This window comes from Mytilus edulis, chromosome 8 (assembly GCF_963676685.1).
Source record: "Mytilus edulis chromosome 8, xbMytEdul2.2, whole genome shotgun sequence".
In the NCBI taxonomy this organism is placed as follows: Eukaryota; Metazoa; Mollusca; class Bivalvia; order Mytilida; family Mytilidae; genus Mytilus; species Mytilus edulis.
Genome location: NC_092351.1, coordinates 40,788,850 through 40,810,185, shown reverse-complemented (window position 1 = coordinate 40,810,185; position 21,336 = coordinate 40,788,850). Strand labels below are relative to the sequence as shown.

General features: G+C 30.7%; 2 protein-coding genes across 11 annotated transcripts in view; both read right to left on the bottom strand.

Moving 5' to 3' along the window:
• Nucleotides 1–5,132: 5,132 nt before the first annotated feature.
• On the bottom strand, nucleotides 5,133–8,391 carry LOC139485566 (anhydro-N-acetylmuramic acid kinase-like). Its single transcript, XM_071270149.1, has 2 exons — nucleotides 6,953–8,391; nucleotides 5,133–5,801 (listed from the first exon to the last, which is right to left on the bottom strand). Exons 1-2 carry the CDS (start codon nucleotides 7,694–7,696, stop codon nucleotides 5,340–5,342), a joined length of 1,206 nt encoding a protein of 401 aa, XP_071126250.1. The 5' UTR covers nucleotides 7,697–8,391; the 3' UTR covers nucleotides 5,133–5,339.
• Nucleotides 8,392–12,921: 4,530 nt separating this feature from the next.
• Nucleotides 12,922–21,336, bottom strand: part of LOC139485571 (cGMP-dependent 3',5'-cyclic phosphodiesterase-like) — a 114,429-nt gene continuing 106,014 nt past the window's right edge. For 8 of the 10 annotated variants that reach the window (XM_071270160.1, XM_071270165.1, XM_071270158.1 and 5 more), the window contains 2 exons: nucleotides 19,398–19,543; nucleotides 18,751–19,207 (listed from right to left, as the gene is read on the bottom strand). In XM_071270160.1, the coding sequence (XP_071126261.1) occupies nucleotides 18,997–19,207; nucleotides 19,398–19,543 (357 nt within the window). In that variant the 3' untranslated portion in view covers nucleotides 18,751–18,996. Of the gene's footprint in view, nucleotides 17,115–18,484; nucleotides 19,208–19,397; nucleotides 19,544–21,336 lie in introns of those variants that run through there. The other 2 variants (XR_011655341.1, XR_011655342.1) reach the window with 2 other exon arrangements.

Sequence of the window (21,336 nt, the reverse complement as noted above, 5' to 3'; positions counted from 1 at the left end):
TATTTTGTCAGAAGCTTGTACATTGTGGATGTAGGAAAGGATGCCGCGGTCGTTGTTAATGTGGAAAATTGGGTCTCCCGTGCACTGCTTTGTGTTCATGTTGTAGTGACTGTGAATAAACATGTATTTTCGGACAAATAGTTGTAATTTTCAAAATGTTTTAGTACTTTTCGTGATTTTATTTTGTTTTAATCAATCTATCCAAAACTATGAAGATATGGTTTGACCGGAAGTGTCAACTTTGTATTTCAACATTACAACATATAAGGATAAGGGATTTTGAGAATAACTTAAAGCCAAAAGTTTAATGACGAGCACAAAAAAACTACATTTTCTTTACATTTTGAAAAAAAAAGTTGAATATTAAAATTAAAATGATATTTCTATGTCCGCCATTTCGGATATCACCGGAAGTAAAGGTTTTAAGACATATGTCTTATACATTGTATCCACGAGAAGCACCAAAGAAAGGTTCCTGCACAATATAGAATAGTAGCAATACGTTAAAACACATTTCAATTGCCCCCCCCCCCCCTCAAATTAGATAAATTATTTTAGTACATTATCCGCCATGTCGGATTTTACCGGAAGTAGGATTTTTGAGACATCTAATCTATATGAAATATCCAAAAGTAGTTCATAACAATGATTGTTCCAAATAGTATGATAGTAGCATGACAATAACATCTTTTCACATACTAGCCTACGATATTGGGCTGATTTAATTATGATGTCCGTCGTTTTGGATTGTACCGGAAGTGAGACATTTGTTTCAAATGCCTCCCTACCTGAAATAAAAGAGTAATGGTTGGTAAGATCTATTCCAAATTTCATGCTTATAGCAGGATGTGCACAATTCGTCTGAAATATGCGTGTAGCCACTGTACTATAATATGTAGTATGGTTTTAATTCACTCATAAAAAATCCATATCCATACCAATTTAAACCAATATTGAAAGATTTAATTACAGAAATGAATACTGGTTACCCTTTATAATCGATAGTTTACCCGGATTGACGGAATGAATCTAAATATCCGGGTCGGTACACAAAATGTTCGTATAATTCAGGATGCGCATTTTCATTTCAAATAAGTTTTATTCCAGGTACAGCTAAACCTGAAGTCCAAATCTTTGTATCTATTATGGAAGAATTGAGTAAAGGTTTTATGTAAGATGTGGTAAAGAAATCCATGACTTTATCATACTGAGGTGCTTGAAGGTAGGACACTTTGTTGAGCCCCATAGTCCCTCTCCCTTTAATATTATAAATTCCCGATTCCTCATATATATCATATGGTTGTACCATATGTGTCCAATTTTGTTATAGTTTTACTTTAAATTTTCTTGCTCATCATCAATGTGACTATTGGGCTATACAGCGCTGCACATAATCATTTGACAGTGTATATGTATATTTAGAGTAAAAATAAGATAAAATAGTATACAAATGGTACAAATAATTTATATATACGACAAAACGGGGATTTATAACAACAAAGTGGAAGGATTATAGGGCTCAACATGGGGCTCTGTCCTCAAGCACCTCTACTATGGACTTAATAATAGATAGATTGAGCTCATAGACATGAGCACAATGAGCAAGTTTGAAAAAAGAAATAGCGTGAGATGGAGCTACATCACCGGCCGAAAAAAGTAAAATTTACAATGGGGAAAGGAAAATCGTCTCTGTTGTCGTGAATGTTTGTATAGAGTTCTTGTGTAAAATTAAACTGTCTAAATCTAGAAAAGGAGACTTATTAGTCCCCTACCGACGAAGTCGAATGTGTCTTTATGTTTGTACTCCTTCCGTCCGTCTGTCCTTCCGTCTGTCTGTCTGTCCTTCCGTCAGTCCGGCAAATCAGTTTTCCACACATTTTTTTGTCATGCTTGAAGATATTGATTTTATATTAGGTGTATGATTTTAACATGACAAGGTATATATCAAGTTCAAATTTTGTTCAAGTCTGAAGATTTTTTGCAGAGTTATGGTCCTTGGACTAAGAAACTTCACTCAAATAATCAGTTTTCTGCTATTGTTTTCGTCATGCTTGAAGATATCGATTTAACAATTGGTATTAAGTCTTATCATGAAAAGTTGCAGATCGCGTTTATTTTGGTCAGGTCTGAAGATTTTGTGCAGATTTATGATCCTTTGACTTAGAAAATTCACGTTTTTTTTCGTCATGCTTAAAGACATTGATTTGAAAATTGGTATATAGATTTATCTTGACAATAGTTATCAAAGGTACAAGGCTTATAATTACGATTTGCCAAACCCGCGTTTCGTCTACATAAGACTCATCAGTGACGCTCCGATCAAACAAATTAAAAATTGTGACAAATACGACTACGATAATCTAAGAAAATCCTTAGTATTTCGAATAATGTTTACTTTTTCAAACAGTTGAATTATAAAATAAATGACCATATAATTGATATTCATGTCAACACCGAAGTGCTGACTTCTGGGTTGGTGATACCCTCGGGGACGAAACGTCTACCAGCAGTTGCATCAACCCAGTGGAATAAATAGGTACCAGAATTTTAATTTTGATACGACAGACGCGCGTTTCGTCTACATATATAAGACTCATAAGTGACGCTCAAATCAAAAAAGTTAAAAAGCCAAACAAGTATAAAGTTCAAAAGAAAAAGTTGTGCCAAATACGACTAAGGTAATCTATGCCTGGGATAAGAAAGTACTTAGTATCTCGAATTATTTTTACTTTTTCAAACATTTAATTTATAAAAAAAAAAGTTGCAGATCTCGTTCAAATTCAATTTGGTCTGATGAATTAATGCAGAGTTATGGTCCTTGGACTTACAATATTCACTTAAGTAATCAGTTTATTTACAACAATTTTTTTGCAATGCTTGAAGATATTGACTTGAAAATATTTGTTGTATAGTTTACACCATGACATTTTATAGATCGAGTCAGAATTTTGTTCCAATACAATGAATTTTTAACCAGGCAGGGACTAAGTATTGCCATGCAATTCTCACAGAAGGCTTGTAAATTATTGTTAATATTTGACTTATTTAAGGTAAGTTCCTGTGGGTATATTTCGGAAGTGTATTTAGAGAATTATTGATTATTTAACGTAAAATGTGATTTTGTTACTGGATACTGTGATGTTTTGTATTGGTGATAATACAAAACAATGTAGTATGATTGCCGATGAGACAACTCTCCATAAGAGACCAAATGACACAAAAATTAACAACTATAGATCACCGTTCATCCCAAGTTCATCACAGCCTATGATGAAATGTTGGTCAATGTGCCGATTCCAAATGCCGTGCATGTTCACACTAAACTGACTTCATATACAACCGAGTAATGAGGAAGAAAGATTAACATACGATGTGTCTGTTTTAAACTACCTAATAACTTTTAACCACATCATTGATTGTAGGTTTACATCTATGTCATCTGTTTGCTAAAACGTGACATATTACCGAATAAGAGAGGGACGAAAGATACCAAAGGGACAGTCAAACTCATAAATCTAAAACAAACTGACAACGCCATGGCTAAAAATGAAAAAGACAAACAGAAAAACAATAAGTACACATGACACAACATAGAAAACTAAAGAATAAACAACACGAACCCCACCAAAAACTAGGGGTGATCTCAGGTGCTCCGGAAGGGTAAGCAGATCCTGCTCCACATGTGGCACCCGTCGTGTTGCCTATGTGATTACAAATCCGGTAAGTAGTCTAATTCGGTAGTTCACATTCATGAAAGGGGAGGGGAATAAGACTGTTATATTGTGTGCATAGCTATACGATATGTCTCGGTATATTGTAAATCCAACATTCATGTATTTATTGTTAGGGTTTCGGTAGAATAATGTGTTTTGTCTTTTGAAGTCCTAAAATCATAAAATTGCCTTTCAATATCATCATTGTCATATTCCTAATTATGACAGTTATAACGAGTGTGACTACGTGTCTCGGTATTTTGTACATCCTACATTCATGAATTCAATTTTTATGTTTCTGTTTTGGTTTCAGTTGGATAATGTGTAATATCTTATCGTTTGTAGTCTAAATAATTATAAAATGCCTTTCAATAGCATCATTGTAATGAAAATTGACGAGTATTGTGAATACAATTGTATAAAGTTCGAGATTACATGTTAGTAACGTTAACGCGTCACTGTGTTTTCATATCCTGTAGTATAAGCTGTCGTTGATTGAATTTGTTCGTTGTTGTTCTACAGTAGGCATGTTGTGTCGACTATAATATTTTTTATTTGCTCGTGTCTCTGTGATGCATAATCTTGTGCGTGATTGTGCTGTACTTCTGTCACGTAGTGTTGACATTTTATATCGTAGCAGTATAAATTTTTTTAACATTGTCTTAAAGAGGAAGGTTTGTCTAGCCCTTAAACCAGTTTTTCTTTAAATGTCCTGTACCAAGTCAGGAATATGGCAGTTGTTATCTAACAAATGAAAAAGAAGATGTGGTATGATTGCCAATGACACAACCCTCCACATGAAACCGAAGGACACAGAAACACAGTATTGATATAATGGAATAAGAAGACAGCTCTCTTACAACAGTGAAAATAATAGGGCACACACTACAGATACGGGGATATATTCTACTGAATCCACACAGAATGAGTAACAAACCCTGCAGTTAATATAAAAAAAAGAAGATATGGTATGATTTCCAATGAGACAACTCTCCACAAGTAACCGATTGACACAGAAATACAGTAGTTCGTTTCTATGTATGTTGGTGGGGTTTTTTTTTTGCAATTCAGTGTTCCTGTTGTTTCTTTGATTTCTTGGTATAGTTGATGTGTTTCCCGCGATCGTAGTTTGTAACCCGGATTTGTTTTCTCTTAATCGATTTATGACTATTGAACACCGGTATACTACGTTCCCTATAATTCTTACTTACTAGCACGGCGGGTGACAGTATTGCAGCTTGAACTGCTTATCAGTCGGGAGCACACATGAGTTGACCAACGCTTTTGGTGGTAGTTCGTGTGGTCAGTCATTTGCCTTCTATTATATGTAACATGTATCAATATTTGCTGCCATAGTTCTGTTTGTTTTATTGGACTTATAATTTTTGAATGCCCCCTTACCCTCGTTTTTAACATTCGAATAGTTCAATGCTTTTAATACGAGCATATACCTACAAATTTGAAATATTTGTACAGTCTATTTGTCAATAAAACCAAAAAATATATCGTTCCTAGCATAGGATTTATATCTCAGTATAAACATGATAAAACAGTAAAGATAAATTGTCGCTTAATACTATTGGAGAAACTCGTATCCTTAGTCCGTCCTCGGTATCAGGTTCACTTTTAGTTGGAGCAAATTGATGATGACGAGGCTGTGCGTTGTTTATTTTTCTCCATTAAAAATCGAATTATCCTCGTAACGGAACTACTTGAATGAACTGGACGGTGAATGCTCCCGGATATTGAGTCAAATTTACTTCCCGTAACAGATGCCATAATGTTTTCTTGATTCAACAAACAGCGGAGTCCAAGAAAAGCGAATATCAACGCTTCTTTGAACACAATAGTGTCCCTGTCGGCGATCTCAATGTCAAATCCTTCATTTAGTAGCTTAGATTGAAATAATTCGATTAAATGTGTATTAAAAGATCCACCTCCAGAAACTAAAACTTTAATTACGCCATTTTGCTTGGAAACAGTTCCCGCATGCAACGTATTTCGTCCATCTTTGCATGCATCAGCCAATCTGTTGGCAACGTGTTCAGCAAATGTCCTGAGTAGATCAGGAATTTGGTATTTTTTAGTCTGGAAAATAAAATAAAAATATTCATCTGTATTATGTTGATTTTTCTATAATATTATTATTATCTATATTTAATAGGTAATAAACACAAAATCTAAACTAATATTTATTGATTAATTAATAATTAAATATAAGAAGATGTGATATGAGTGCCAACGAGACAACTCTTCATCCAAATCACTATTTGTAAAAGTTAACCATTATAGGTCAATGTAAGACTTTGAACAGGGAACTTTGGCTCACGCCGAAAAGCAAGCAATAAAGGGCCCCAAAAATGACAAGTGTAAAACCAATCAAATTGAACAAAAAACAACGGTCTAATCTACTAGTATATAAACACCAGTTTAGATATATTTACTATTTTAGATATAATTATACTTATGACACTCATGGTTGTTTAAATATAGACCTTTCCCGAGGTTAATGGTAGCTTATCAGCAAGGTCATTGTCTCTGTCTACAAAATATGGGGTGAACATTCGTTTGAGCTAAATTAATATTAATCGTTTTCCCCGGTGTTATATTTCTAATGTGGCATACATTTTGATTATAAGGTCAAAACTGTTAAAACTGTGTCAAAATGATCAAAAATGTCCAATTCATAAACCCCGTTACTTAAACAAAATTAGCAGTTTCGTCAGGAATGTAGTATAATTAGGTGACTGATTTTTAAAGGTAATTAAGATACCAATATACAAATATCAAGGCAAAATTCTACCAAAATACATCTGTTAGACTAGCTTTATAGATACGACGTATTATCAATACTTTATTTTAAGTGACCACGTACACATACATGTTATCTAATCCGTACACTTATTAAACTTGAGGTTTGAAGTTGTTTACCCGATATATCATGTATATAATTAACGGAGCAACAAATACACTATAAATTTAAGTATTCTACATATACTATTTGTTTATACATTGTTACAAACAATTTAACAACACATACGTTTTTATGATGTACTGTTGCAGTTATGATTACAGTATAAAGATTGACTTTTCTAGTTGAAAGTGTGCTATAAAGGGCATTGAACTGTATGTCAATATTATTGGGTCAATGTCATGGCCTCAGGGTGAATCAACAACACTAAAAATAAACAATAACATGGAAAAAGTAATGAAAAGTAATTAGTTGAGCTGAAACTTACATCAAGTAATGGTAGCACACTATTTTCAATCTTTTCTGATTCCATTGACTTTGGTGGGAGTTGCTTGTAGTAGTCTAGCTCTTCTAACTGGCATAACACATCATCTATTACTTTCCCAGTCCGTGCTATGTCGCCTTCAGGATCATACTCCAGTTTAGAGTCGTGTAGAATAGCCAGCATATTTGAAACATAATTACATGGACATACATCATAGCCTTGAAGTCCCCTTAGACCAATGTTAGCAATTCCACTCAAATTAATGCATATATCTTTGTGACTGAATAGAAATTTTTCTCCGTTAGGAACTAGCGGAGCGCCTTGACCACCAAGTGCAACATCTTTATTACCAAAGTTACATACAAATGGATATCTTAAATGTACAGCAGTTGTCTCACCATCTCCGAGCTGGAATGTATATCCCAAATTTGGCTGATGGAAAACAGTATGCCCATGTGACGCTACAAAATCCAAATTGTTTATTCCTTCAGTTTGAATGAATTCGTCAATCGTTTGCCCTACAAAATGTCCATACTCCACATGAAGTCGTATAAGCTGCTCCCCGCTAAGCTGGCATGCTGTTCGAAGTAACCCTTGCCATTCTGGGGTGTATGGTATTGTCGTAGCTTTCATTATTCTGTACCCCCATATATCTGTCTGCACGTCACCTGTAAATTCGACATGACACAAGTCCAAACCATCTAAAGAAGGTCCCGTTGTGCAACCTATCCCGGAAAATGATGCCATATTTTAAAAGATTTCACAACAATTAAAACTTCATTAATTCAATCTCAGTATGTTGTTTAATTTATCGGAAATAGAAACGTCAATCTGTTTCGTGTTGTGTTATTACCTTCCTGACAAAACGTTAACAACCTCTGCTCTATTAATTTTCTTATCTAATGATTAAAAGTTTATTTCTCATCGCTCAGGTATTACGGTAAAAGTCTGTCCTCATGTACTGAATGAATGCACTGTTAAAAATATTCTTATGAATCAAATATTGTTACCCAGCTGGCAACAGTATTTATAACAATTGCAATTTCCCTTTACAAATTTAACCTTCACCCTAAAATTGTTGATTTAATCATCTGACACACACTTCGTCCTTGGCCACTTGAAATACAATAATCCTTGGAAATAGTGGTCGCATAGTGCCTACCATTGCAGAATTGAATATTTATTATGCAATGCTAGCTAGCTATTATACTTGCTATCACTGAACGCTGTCATAAGGGAAAAATCGTTACGAAAATGTTTCATTTCTCCTTTCACTAAACCAATTGATTTATAAAATTATATATTCAAAATTGATATATCTCGTGTTACTTTAATGCACAAATGCGTGTTGTTTGAGGTTGTTTGTTTGTTATTAACATACAAGGCTAATACACTGCATTCGTGTTCATAACTACTCTAACAAGGATATCATATATAAATATAGTTATTACTTCACAAGGCCTTGACTTTAGTGTTATGATTATCATCTACGCAAAACAGGAATTACCTTTTCTTGTAAAATCTTGAAACATGTACCTTTTCTTTTTTTCTAAGATATAAAAAGTTATATTTTTATGATTTATTATATATTTTCAATATTATTATTGTATTATCGAAATTCGAATAACTGATTTTAAACCTTGGTCAATATGTCATTGAAGATGCCGGAGTCATGTCAAAGGGAATGGAAGGTCAGGATGGATCAGTGCGACAGGTATTTTGGTTTTTGCTAGCCTTATTGTTCGTCCTCAGTAATAGGGTAATAAGTTCCCTCTTGGAACACTTTGGAAAAAATGTATTTCAAGTTCCCTAGGGTAACTATGTCAGTTTATACGATAGACACCAATTGTGAAAAAAAATCGTAAAAAAAACATGTGTTCAAAATTGAATATATAAATTTCGGTCGTACTATGCCGCGTTTTTCTGTAATTTCTATTGTCTCAAAAAAAAAAGAACATTCAAAAGTCAACTTGAAGGATGTATCATATGAATATTTAAACGTGTATAATAACATAGAATTGAACTGATATATAAATATCAAGTATCAGACTGAGTGTGGTATCATTTAATTATAATGTTTGACAACAAGTTAATCAACTATTATATTTGACAACATGTATCCTATCACAATTTTAATCGCCTGATGTAAAATCAAGTGACTAGTTTATCGGTAAAAGAAACTGGAAACTATAGAGAAAATAACCGACCTTCGACAATTAAACAGTAGTAAAATTTTATTATAAATGAACCACATTTCTGGTTCCTCAAATCATGAAGGTGTATGTCTGTTTGGATTGTTTACATAATTTTGTCAATGTAACGGACTACTTTCATATAAAACTGGGAGGTGTACAATATAGCAAGATTTTCTTCATAAAATGCCTGTACGAAGTAAAAATATGACTGTTTGTTTTCATTTGTTACATAGGTTGATATACGTAGTTGAGCGTTGGATTGTGTGAAGTTTTAAATTCTGAATCTTGAATGTACTAGTCTAAGACATTCAGTTTGGTTCATCCCTGTGCTACTAGAATATATTGCAATTCTGTTTCATATTAGATTTTTATAAATCAGAATTCTAATTTCTAGTAGTGAATATTGAAAATAGATATATATATATATATATATATATATATATATATATATATATATATATATATATATATATATATATATATATATATGTTGTGGAAGGGTTGAATAAAAACAGTAGAAAAAAATAAAATGATAATAGAATTCACAAATGTACAGCATGCGTGTTTTGTAAACAGTAGCCTTTTCTCTTCCCACTGATTCGAATATTTTTTATTTCATTTTACCTATCCAAAATCTTTCAAATGTTTTTCTGCCTTCCGTGGTCAAACCCGTATGGTTATTAAAAGTAAAACGACCGCGAGCTGCCTTATTGTGGCCCGAATCTTTTGAATTTGCAATTAGCTAAGGGATATTCCAGTTTGAATTTTTCATGGAGTTCAGTATTTCTGTTTATATATTTTAGAGGCCAGCTTTAAATCTAGATTGAAATTAAGAAATGACAATGGTGAGGATCGGTTGAGATCGGAACGTTGCGACAAAAGAAATGTGTTCAAAATTTACAAGACGAACTTTCGATTTCATTCCACCAGGACCAGCATGGCCATATAGAGTTTATTTCTAGCAGAAGATTTGATATTAAAGGCTTGCGTTTCCTTCATGGAAGGTTACTGTTTTCGAGGAAGTAATTGAATAAAAAAAATATTATTGGTAAGATGCAAGTCATTTCGTCGAATGTTTAACATAATTGGTTATGGAATTTCTGTGTCACGGATGATCACGGATGTATTACGTTTGTCATAGTGTTTAGTTCGTTTAAAATATTGAAAAGTATTGGCAGACAGGAAGTAGGTTCCTGCCAGATCTGAAAAGTCTTCACATGCTACAACTCACTATGGTCAAGAAACTGAATAAAATTAAGTCATCCCATTCAGTAGCACGTTTTGAAAGTGTAACGAAAATATTTGACGAACAGACGGATGTACAAGGACATTCATAGCAGCTGAATATACAACTCTGGTTCAGACAGTTATAGACTATGCATCAACCAACCAGAACGGACACACTAGAACTGATTCAGAGCAGAGTAGTAAGGGTCGCAATAATGACTACACCTCACATAAGAAGCGTTATTGGGACTCAAACGAGAGAAGATGCCATAATAACAGGGTACTTATATATATATATATGGTATATCATATACACAATGAGCTAATATATATCTTCTAAAGTACTTCTCAGTTGTTGCGATAGTAGAACTCATATGGGCACAAGCTTTACCAACAGACGGTCTCTAAAGTCTACTGATTTCAACAGATCTTTTACTCAGACAATGTAATCTGAATTCCAGTTAGGGGAATGAATAAGCTGTCGATTTAAACAAATGCTACTCAGATTATATAATTAATTAATACAATAGTTGCCAATGTGCAATTCCATTTCTCTAAAAATGATTTAAACACGTTCATTGTTATAAATCATGGTGCCATTAACCAAAACATTGTCAAGATTTCTCATGATTTCCTTTTAGTAATTTTATCAACAAATTTAACTGTACAGTTCTTGTATGAAATTAATAAATGATGTGAAATAACACTCATTATAGATATATAAATGATTTGTGAATGAAAAAGAATGAGTAGATATCATGATAAGGAATCATAAATCATATTTCCTTTTAAACAATGTAGTTATTGAAGTATTATAAAGATAGTACTTTCATGATAGAAATAATTAACTTCAACAACACTTATTTTTAAAACAAAATGATGAGCATTCTACAAATTCATCATTTACTTGAAACAAACATTTTGTCAACATAAATCATAATCGACCATCAATAAAATATTTTTTTTCCTAGGACTTCAAAACACACATAGTAATGTTTCTTTAAAAGACAACTTAGCTTGTTAGCTTAACCTCAGAAAAAAAATGGTTAAATACCAAATCTAAAGTCCCAAATTTAAGAAAGATACATTTTTTCAATGGTCTACGGAGTACAATTTTCCATTAAAACACATGGTATTCAGATAAGCATTAAGTTAACAATATCAAAATAACAACATTGAAAAACATTTTAAGAATATGTGGAGTAGTAACAAGATGGTAACCTCTCTTTCCATCTTGGGTTTGAAATGAGCTACAAAGTAACAGGATTGTTAGAGCTCCCAATACAAATATGCCTGATCTTATAATCATCAATATCCATAGTTGGTTTTTTTTACTAAATTTGGCCATTAAGAACCAGTCAACTGGCTTAGCATCTATGCTTAATTTCAGTTTAAAAAATCAACATTTCTAGTGATGACCATCCAAAATAAATTACCCCCATTAGCATATTAAAAAGTTTAAAATAGGTATTTTCCATAACTTCCTACATTGCATGATAGTGGCCACTTTGGTTATTTGATCAGAATATAAAAACCAACATTTGAAGTTGGAACCATATCATAATACCCTTTATCCAACCTGTTAAAGAGTTTTAAAAAAATTACTTTGAATACTGTTCCCCTTGAGTAAAATGAAAACCTGTTTTATGGTGGTTAAATTTTTTATTTAAGATTTTAATTCAAGTACCGGTAAATACAGACGACATTTCAACCCTATTTCTGGCATAATACATGTGCATTATTATATGTTTAGAATGTTTATGCAGAAGACATTCATATCATGTTATAGATATATACCTTCTGTAACAGTCTTGCATTTCAGCAAAGAATCAAATTCACCACAATAGTTTTTTTTTAAGAAAGAACAATAGTTATGTATTCTTTCAAATTATTTCAAATAGCACATAACTTTATTTGGCAAATCCTCTTGGGGTAGGTACTAAATTCTCTTCAACTTTGTGTGCTTTATTTAGACTTTTTAACTTTTTTGATTTGAGCATCACTGATGTGTCTCATGTAGACAAAATGCGTGTCTAGGTTATAAAATTTTAATTCTGGTATCTATGATGATTTATAGGCATAGATTACCTCAGCCGTATTTTGGACAACTTTTTGGCAATTTTGGGTCATTCAACTTTGTACTTGTTTGGCTTCATAACTATTTTGATCCCAGGGTCACTGACGAGTCTTATGTAGACATAACGTGTATCTAGAGTATTAAATTATAATCCTGGTACCTTTGATAACTAATATATAAAAATGTTATGCTCAACTGTTATGTAGGACCATTAAGTCATCCATCATGCATAATATTCTTTGTTGAAGCAAATGGTTTCTGAGAAGATTATAAAATGTTTTATAACACTCAATCTATAGATTAAAAGAAATACTGATCACATGGGCCATGTGAACTAAAAATACAGGGGGAAAAACATAATTTCTATAAAATGAAAAGAATAAATAAGATGCATTTATAATGTGAAATTTGGGATTTATAGACAATGTACATTTACATATCTTTTAATTTGGATTGATAAAAATAACAATACATAATATTTAACTTTTATTAACAATGAAAATGAAAAAAACAATCCTCTAATAATGAACAAAATGACAACATAAAAAGTTTAATATCAGAAGTTCCTTCAGATTCATGCATAAATATCATGTATACTTTTAAAATATAGATTGTACAGTCTCTGGATGTCTGGTTTTACACGATACCTGGGTTTTAATAAAGATTGTAAAAAAATTGACAATTGCATTACAATATATCTGCAGTTAGATGTGATTGTTAAAAGAATGGTTATTACATAGCAATAATGTGGAAGTTAAGCATATGTTACTTTCAAACGTCTCTAAAAATATTTATCTTAAAAAGTTTAGCCAACAGAACAAATATGAAATTGCCTTAAATATAATCATAATAGTATGCTTAAATAACTATAGAAAAATATATTCCACCAACTGTATAATGCATAAAACTATGATAATGAACATTTTATATACATGCATGAATATACTTGAAATATATTACTGTAAATAATTTAACATAATAATTTAAAGATCAAATGTTAATCTCAAGTGATAAGATAGATAACAAAGGTTAATGTAGTCTGGCGAAAAAATATCTTAACATTCAAATGCACAACTTAATTGTATATACAATGTATAACAAATTGATAAAGCAATTTGATAGCAGATTAACAAATCAAAATAATCGATTGCTTACAGACAACAAAGTGAACATATTTCACGGTTTTTCATTTATGTATAAGAACGTAGCTACTAGTAAACAAGAACATTCTTACCTAACGTTTGGAGATCTTTTTAGATTGTGTGTTAGTGCTTTCAAATATCACAAAATTTAAACTAATTATCTGTAATACGGAGAACCTGATATAAACAATTACAATTTCAGTAAAGTTATTCAACTAGTACAAACTTTTGTTTCGCAATGGCATAAAAAACTTAATGATTTGTTCTGAAAATTGGGTGAAAATTGTTCAGTTAACATGGTTAAATATTATACCACTGAAAAACCACATTAGTTTATATACCTTGAGTCTGCTGAATATGTTATAACATAAGTGATGTAAGCAAAATTTAGGACTTTCGTATCTGGTTTAATATAAATGATTTTCTATTTCTTATTCTCTATAAAATACATATACTCTTGTGTGTTTATAAGACAATGAAACATGTACATAAATATGATTGTCTCCCTTACTAAAGAGGTAAAATGCTTTAAAATAATACAATCATCAAATCAAATATAAGAGACATAAGACAAAATATTGTCACATTGAACAGAAGTAAATGATCTACCTGAATTGTTTTAGTTAATAATAGGCAGAAAGTCCCTCAGATATTTATCAATTTGTGAATTAAGAAATCAAAGTTAACCATCATGCTAAATGCATTTTTAGATTCAGGTAGTCTTTTTAAACGGCAATAAAATATGTAAATATTCGATGCTGTTCTCACATATTCATGAATGAAAACTGTCTGTTATCTATTAGTTAATAAATTCTTTTTCTATATCAACATGGTAACTTATATCCAACACATAATTTTAACAGATGTAAAAAGTTCAAATTAGCACTAACATTTGGAAAAAAATACAAAATAAAAATGAGGTAATGAACTGATTTTATACTGTTTTTTCTAACATAATATGAACAAAGAAATGAATGAAAATACATTATAAATTAATGAGTATTTCATGTGAAACCTATATATGAAAAACAAGAGATATGATATAAAAAATATCATGCTTCAACATAGTTAAATGTATAATAATTAATGCATACTCTCAATGTAGTTCAATCACTCAAAGTGAAAAGTTTGTGGAGCAAAAGAAGACTAAATACATGGAGAACTGTATAACTGTAACCCAAAGGTCCTTAAAAAAGAAACCATTTCAAAATGCATGAAACTCTAAATATTCTTCATTAAAATATCATATTACATAACCATAGTTAATATTATGTCATAAATATTTTAAAATATCAGTTCTTTTTATAAATTTTGTATAACATATGTAGCATGTTTGTTATATTATATCATAAACATCATACACTTAATGGGTGTTTTACATTTGACTTCTATATAGAGATTAGACATGTATGCACACTTGATTCACCTTGGACATATAAATCAAAGATTTGTTATCTACGCTCCGTATCAGCTTATATAATGATTGCATAATGTAGGAACATTTACAAATGTCAGGTTTTCAAAGAATAAATCACTTGCTAGCAATTTGATAAAAATTTTGACTGCATATATGTAACTATAAATATCTATGAGCAAAGAGAGCTATAACTGCATACTGTGTATATGTAACTAAAATGTTTACAACTAAATACTTAACACTGTTACAAATTAAAAAGATGACACCATTTGAAAATTTACATATGAAATAAAACATAACTAGATCTAGAAAAAATTGTAGTTTTTTATTTCAATTTATGTAAATACTGAGAAAATTAAGATAAGTAGGTATGAAGGAATGACATATTATTTTAAATTAATTTGACTCTAAGTTGACTCATCTTGCTTTTACTCCTAAACACTGAGTGCTTTGTTGAAAAGCAGAAAATCAAAAATATTTAAGTCAAACTTAGGAAAAAATATACTATCCTTAGACCAGAGGTGTTTTACTGTAATATGTTATAATTTAATTTTGGATGTAATGCGTATTCTGATTGGCTGACATTATTTTGTTATCAGCCCATAGACATAATTTAGTCATGTGACCGTGACATCATCAACGTTTTTTCATGGTTTTCTACTGTTTCAAATAGAATTTAGAATTAAATTATAAGAAATGACTGTAAAAATTTTTCTGTCTATTCACAATAACATAAAAAATGTGGTGCACACTGTTTAATAACCCGCTATAAGCGTTATTCAATGTGCACCAAATTTTTTATGTTATTTCTTCATAGACAAAAAATATTACAGACATTCCTTAAATAGAAGGAAAAATTTGAGTCAATCTTTTACATTATATCATTTCTTTTGTTCTACACCAATACCATTCAATTAATGACAAGAAAATAAACTTGCATATTTGTATATGGCAGAATTCTAATAATGAGCAATAAAATATAACTTTTTGTCCAACTGCATACCAACTTAATTCTAGTTAAAACTTGCATCAAATCATATTCAAATAAAACATAACATAATTCTTTTAACCAAGATAAATTAATATTAAATATCCCATATTTTACAAAAATGAAATTTTATGCATAAATAGCTGTGAATTATGAAAAGATTGCATATAAAAAGACTAGGGAGCATCTTTTCACAGCATATCAGTGAAATCACCGAGATTTTGTATACTGAAATGTATCGCTAATTCAAAATCATACAACTCATTTAATTCAAACAAAATGTGTTTCAGTTACACATTGGGAAACAATAAAATCATATCGCTAGCCCTCCCACTGGTAAAAATGGTTTCATTCAGGGAGAAAAAAAAGTTTTTTGTTTTGTGAATTTAACCTATGACAAATGGTTTTTAATGTTTAAAGGATAATAATGTAAATATATAAATAAACTAAAGATTAAATAATAAAATTTAAAATAAAATCAACAAATTCATTCATAACATAGTAAACTTATATCATAAACACACATATATAACACTAACATAACAATATAGTAAGTAATGATTTGCCACTTAACTTTCTTAACACTATTTCAGCCATTCAAATGGATCTTTACAAGTAGATGAACAATGTTATAACTTAACAATCCTATACTCATTCATAACATCATAAATATAGAATTAAAAGCAAACCTAATTGATAAAATACAATGCATTAAAAGCATGCTTGCAGAATGTAAAACATCACATTTTCTCTTACACCTCCCTTTTTCAAGAAATATGTTCATATATGTTACTAGTTTCATATACAAATATCTGACATAGGTGCTAGTAATTATTTCATATTTAAAATAAACTGACCATTAAAAACATATTCTTGGCAGTAACATTGACTAATGTTTTTTTTATTCTTTTTCTATAAATGTTTTAAAAGATGCAGTCAAAGACTTACCAAAGCAAAACCATCATCTTTTCCATGTTATAATTTTTACAAATTTCTAGTGAAAACTTCTGACAATTTCAAACATAATATGCCTTTTGAATTAAAACACTTTAGACTAATGAATGGTTCTTGTTAATAACAATTATACATGAAAAGTAAAAACAAGAGGCTCTCAAGAGCCTGAATCGCACACCTTAATTCTTTTGGTTAAATCTCTCATCAATGATTATTTTGGCTTTTCTATTTATTTAAATGTTTTTTGGATCGTCCTATTTTCTTCAAAAGCCAAAAAAAATAATCAATTTCTCCTATGTTCTATTTTAGCCATAGGAGCTATGTTTCTTGACATACAAGGAAATAAAATATAAAATTTATACTAGATACTCTGAAACTCATTTAGCCTAAGTTTGGCTGAAATTGATACACCAGTTTCAAAGGAGAAGATTTTTTAAAGTAAGTCAACATGAACAAATTGTGAAAAAAGTCTTTAAAGGGCAATAACTCCTTAAGGGGTCAATTGACAATTTTGGTCAAATTGACTTAATTGAAGATCTTACTTTGCTGAACATTATTGCTGTTTACAGTTTATTTCTATCTATAATTATATTCAAGATAATAAACAAAAACAGCAAAATTTCCTTAAAATTATCAATTCAGGGGCAGCAACCCAACAACAGGTTGTCTGATTCATCTGAAAATTTCAGGGCAGATAGATCTTGACCTGATAAACAATATTACCCAACGTCAGATTTGCTCTAAATGCTTTGGTTTTTGAGTTATAAGCCAAAAACTGCATTTGACCCCTATGTTCCATTTTTAGCAATGGCGACCATGTTTGTTGATAGATCATAACTTCGGATACAATTTACAAACTAGATACCCTAAGAAACATTCAGTTAAAGTTTGGAAGTATTTGGCCTAGTAGTTTCAGAGGAGAAGATTTTTGTAAAAGATTACTAAGATTTACGAAAAATGGTTAAAAATTGACTATAAAGGGCAATAACTCCTAAAGGGGTCAACTGACCATTTCCGTCATGTTGACTTATTTGTAAATCTTACTTTGCTGAACATTATTCCTGTTTAACAGTTTATCTCTATCTATAACAATATTCAAGATAATAACCAAAAACAGCAAAATTTCCTTTAAATTACCAATTCAGGGGCAGCAACCCAACAACGGGTTGTCTGATTCATCTGAAAATTTCAGGGCAGATAGATCTTGACCTGATAAACATTATTACCCCATGTCAGATTTGCTCTAAATGCTTTGGTTTTTGAGTTATAAGCCAAAAACTGCATTTGACCCCTATGTTCTATTTTTAGCAATGGCGACCATGTTTGTTGATAGATCAAAACTTCGGATACAATTTATAAATTAGATACCCTAAGGAACATTCAGTTAAAGTTTGAAAGTATTTGGCCCAGTAGTTTCAGAGGAGAAGATTCTTGAAATAGTTTACGACGACAGACGACAACAGACGACGGACGCCAAGTGATGGCATAAGCTCACTTGTCCCTTCGGGACAGGTGAGCTAAAAAGTCAGAATTACTGTCAGAAATTTCCTCCCCCCTTTTTAATCAAGTAAGAAATAACTCATATATTACTGAGTACTAGTATATATAACATGATACAACCAAGAATGCAATATATCATAGGATCTCTGATTTAGGAAATAAAGTACTTATAGTCCAGTGTAAAGTATATTAGTTTTTAAGTTTTAAAATGTTAATAGTTCCTTTTTATTAAAAGTGTATCAACAATTGTTAAAATATCATTTGCATACTTCTAATGGTTAAATGATATTTCCGTCATATGTAAAAATATAAATATCAATAAAAGTATTATATATGGAAAGCCTTGTTATTTTCCTATCACAAAATGAATATTATTGAACAATCAGTATTTTCTATACCATCTGTTACAAGCTATTGATTTACTATTCATGTTACAAAATCTCATCTTAATAACAATATCTTGCATGTTAATATCAGTCACACTTGACTTTACCCTAGATGACTCGAGCATCTTTTATAACATTACCAACACACAATAATTTTATCGTCAGTGACCATTTTGTGTTACACTTTTAACTTCGTCTTCTGGTAGACTATTCGCTTCCTCTTCTAAAGCTAAAATCTGTTCATAACTCATCTGTTCACAGCTACCTCCTCGCCGTAACTTGATCAGAGCACATATTTTCTCCCAGTGTCTATGATTTTCTTTGACAGTATTATGTACCACTTTAGCTTCCACAAATAAGTCTTGTAATACTCTGGAATTCAAGGGAAATTTTACCTTTATTTAACATTTTGCAAAAGTGTTGACCCAATTTTAGGCAGTCAATTTAAAATAAAATATATGTTTAAAGATATCAATATAATGTAAAACTCTTAAATATGTATCACTTGCAGAACAATTTAGAAAATTTACATAACCATGATGGGGATCTTTTTATTACCTACCTATAAACAGGCAATGCTATATGATCTAGAAAACCAATTTGTAAATCTGGTATCCTAGCCCTTTCTCTGTCCATCATCTCAGGAGGTGTTCTACCTAATGATTTCTCTAAATCTCCTTGAGAGAAAAATTCATTGTAGATTAAAGCCTACAAAACAAATAAATACTTCATCATAATTTTTATATCATAAATACAAATGATGTACCGGTATACCAAAAGACAAGTTAAATGAGAAACACTTGAGTAAATTAAAAACAGAATCTGAAAATTTTAAAGAAGGCTTTTTTTTTGGATAAGATAACATACCGCATATGTGTTAATATATTATCAATGCATAGAAATATCATGAAAAGTGAAATAGCCTCTAAAAGCTGACTCTTTGTTATGAGTTTTGCACATCGTAGATGGCAATCAAAGTCATTTGGACTTTGCTGGATAGTTGTGTCATATGCAACCATACCATATTTCCTCATTTTATAAACAAGACAGTGTCTAATCTAAGTTAATAGATTCCATGTTTAATTCTGCAAACTGCAGAAACTTTTGATTTTAGGGTCATTGAACCCAAAATATATCTTCTCATGGTCCTACATGGTTCTTGCAGATTTAATTTCAAATAAGATTGCAACATCGTTGCCAAATTTCCCTTGTCTAATATACATAGTAATAGGCTTAAACATAAACAGCAGAACAATATCAACACACATATGTAACATAAAATATTGTCCGTCGAACAAAATTTCATATAAAATATTATCCGCAGGCACTATTTCATCATGAAATACTGTCCAGGACAATATTCAATTATGAAATAGTGTCCTTGTCCATGAAATTTTGTAACCTCCTTCTGGACAATATTTCACTGTGAAATTCTGTCCATGACAATATTTCATTGTGAAATACTGTCCATGACAATATTTCATTGTGAAATACTGTCCATAAAAATATTTTTAATCAGATTAATACAAAATTGGAATAGTACACGAGCATGTAGCATGCTCACTTTTAGATTTCTAACTGAAATTATTTTGGAAAGTAAGTATTTGATATTTCAAACTAATATCTACTTTAGCATAAGCTAGTTTCAAATTCGCATGGATGCTTTATAAATGGTTAATTATATATTAAATAATTGTCTATAACGTATGTTCTATAGTTCTACATTAAGCTGTATAAATATATGTAATGAACCGACAATCACTTGTTTATGTTCAAAATTGAATGTAAGTTACATGTAATAGTATTAATTTGTAAATACTAGATTGACAAATCTTTTTGGGACAGCGTTTTGGAGATACAGAAATACAATGTAACTGAAATATTAATTTGTGTTCAATTGTTATTATTGGTCAAATACAATATCAATATCCAACATGATATATGTTGATAACCTCCTCTTTGTAAGACAAAATTTCATGACAATCTATCTATGAAATATTGTCTCAATACACACAAAATACAACCTCTTTTTAACAAGACAAAATTTCATAGTATTCATCTGTGAAATATTGTCTATATAGACAAAATTTCACAATGAAAATTTGTCCTTTTTTGGACATATTTTCATAGATGAGGACAATATTTAATGATACAGTCATGAAATATTGTCTTTTATTATTAACATTCTAAATTCTTTTTATATTATTATAATTCTTTAATGTATCAATATGGTTACTACTCGCTGTCGTTTTTCTTCAGGTGCAATAATTTAGTAAAAATAAGTACATGATATCAAACATGTTGTTTTAAAAATGAGTTATTGAATTTATTATTTTAGATAGCTGACTGGAGACCATTTAGTTTAATATGAGACCTCTAAATCAATGTTGGAGTTTATAAAACTTAATCTTTTTTTTTTCATAGTATATTTTTTATTAATTTTTCTGAGTTTACATTTGAAGCATTTTGAAAATAGTCATACTTTTGATCTGAGCTAACTA

Coding starts and splice junctions, on each gene's coding strand:
- LOC139485566 (XM_071270149.1), bottom strand. CDS start 7,696: ATGGCATCATTTTCCGGGATAGGTTGCACAACGGGACCTTCTTTAGAT. Junction 5,802..6,952: donor GTGTGCTACCATTACTTGAT/GTAAGTTTCAGC, acceptor TTTATTTTCCAG/ACTAAAAAATACCAAATTCC.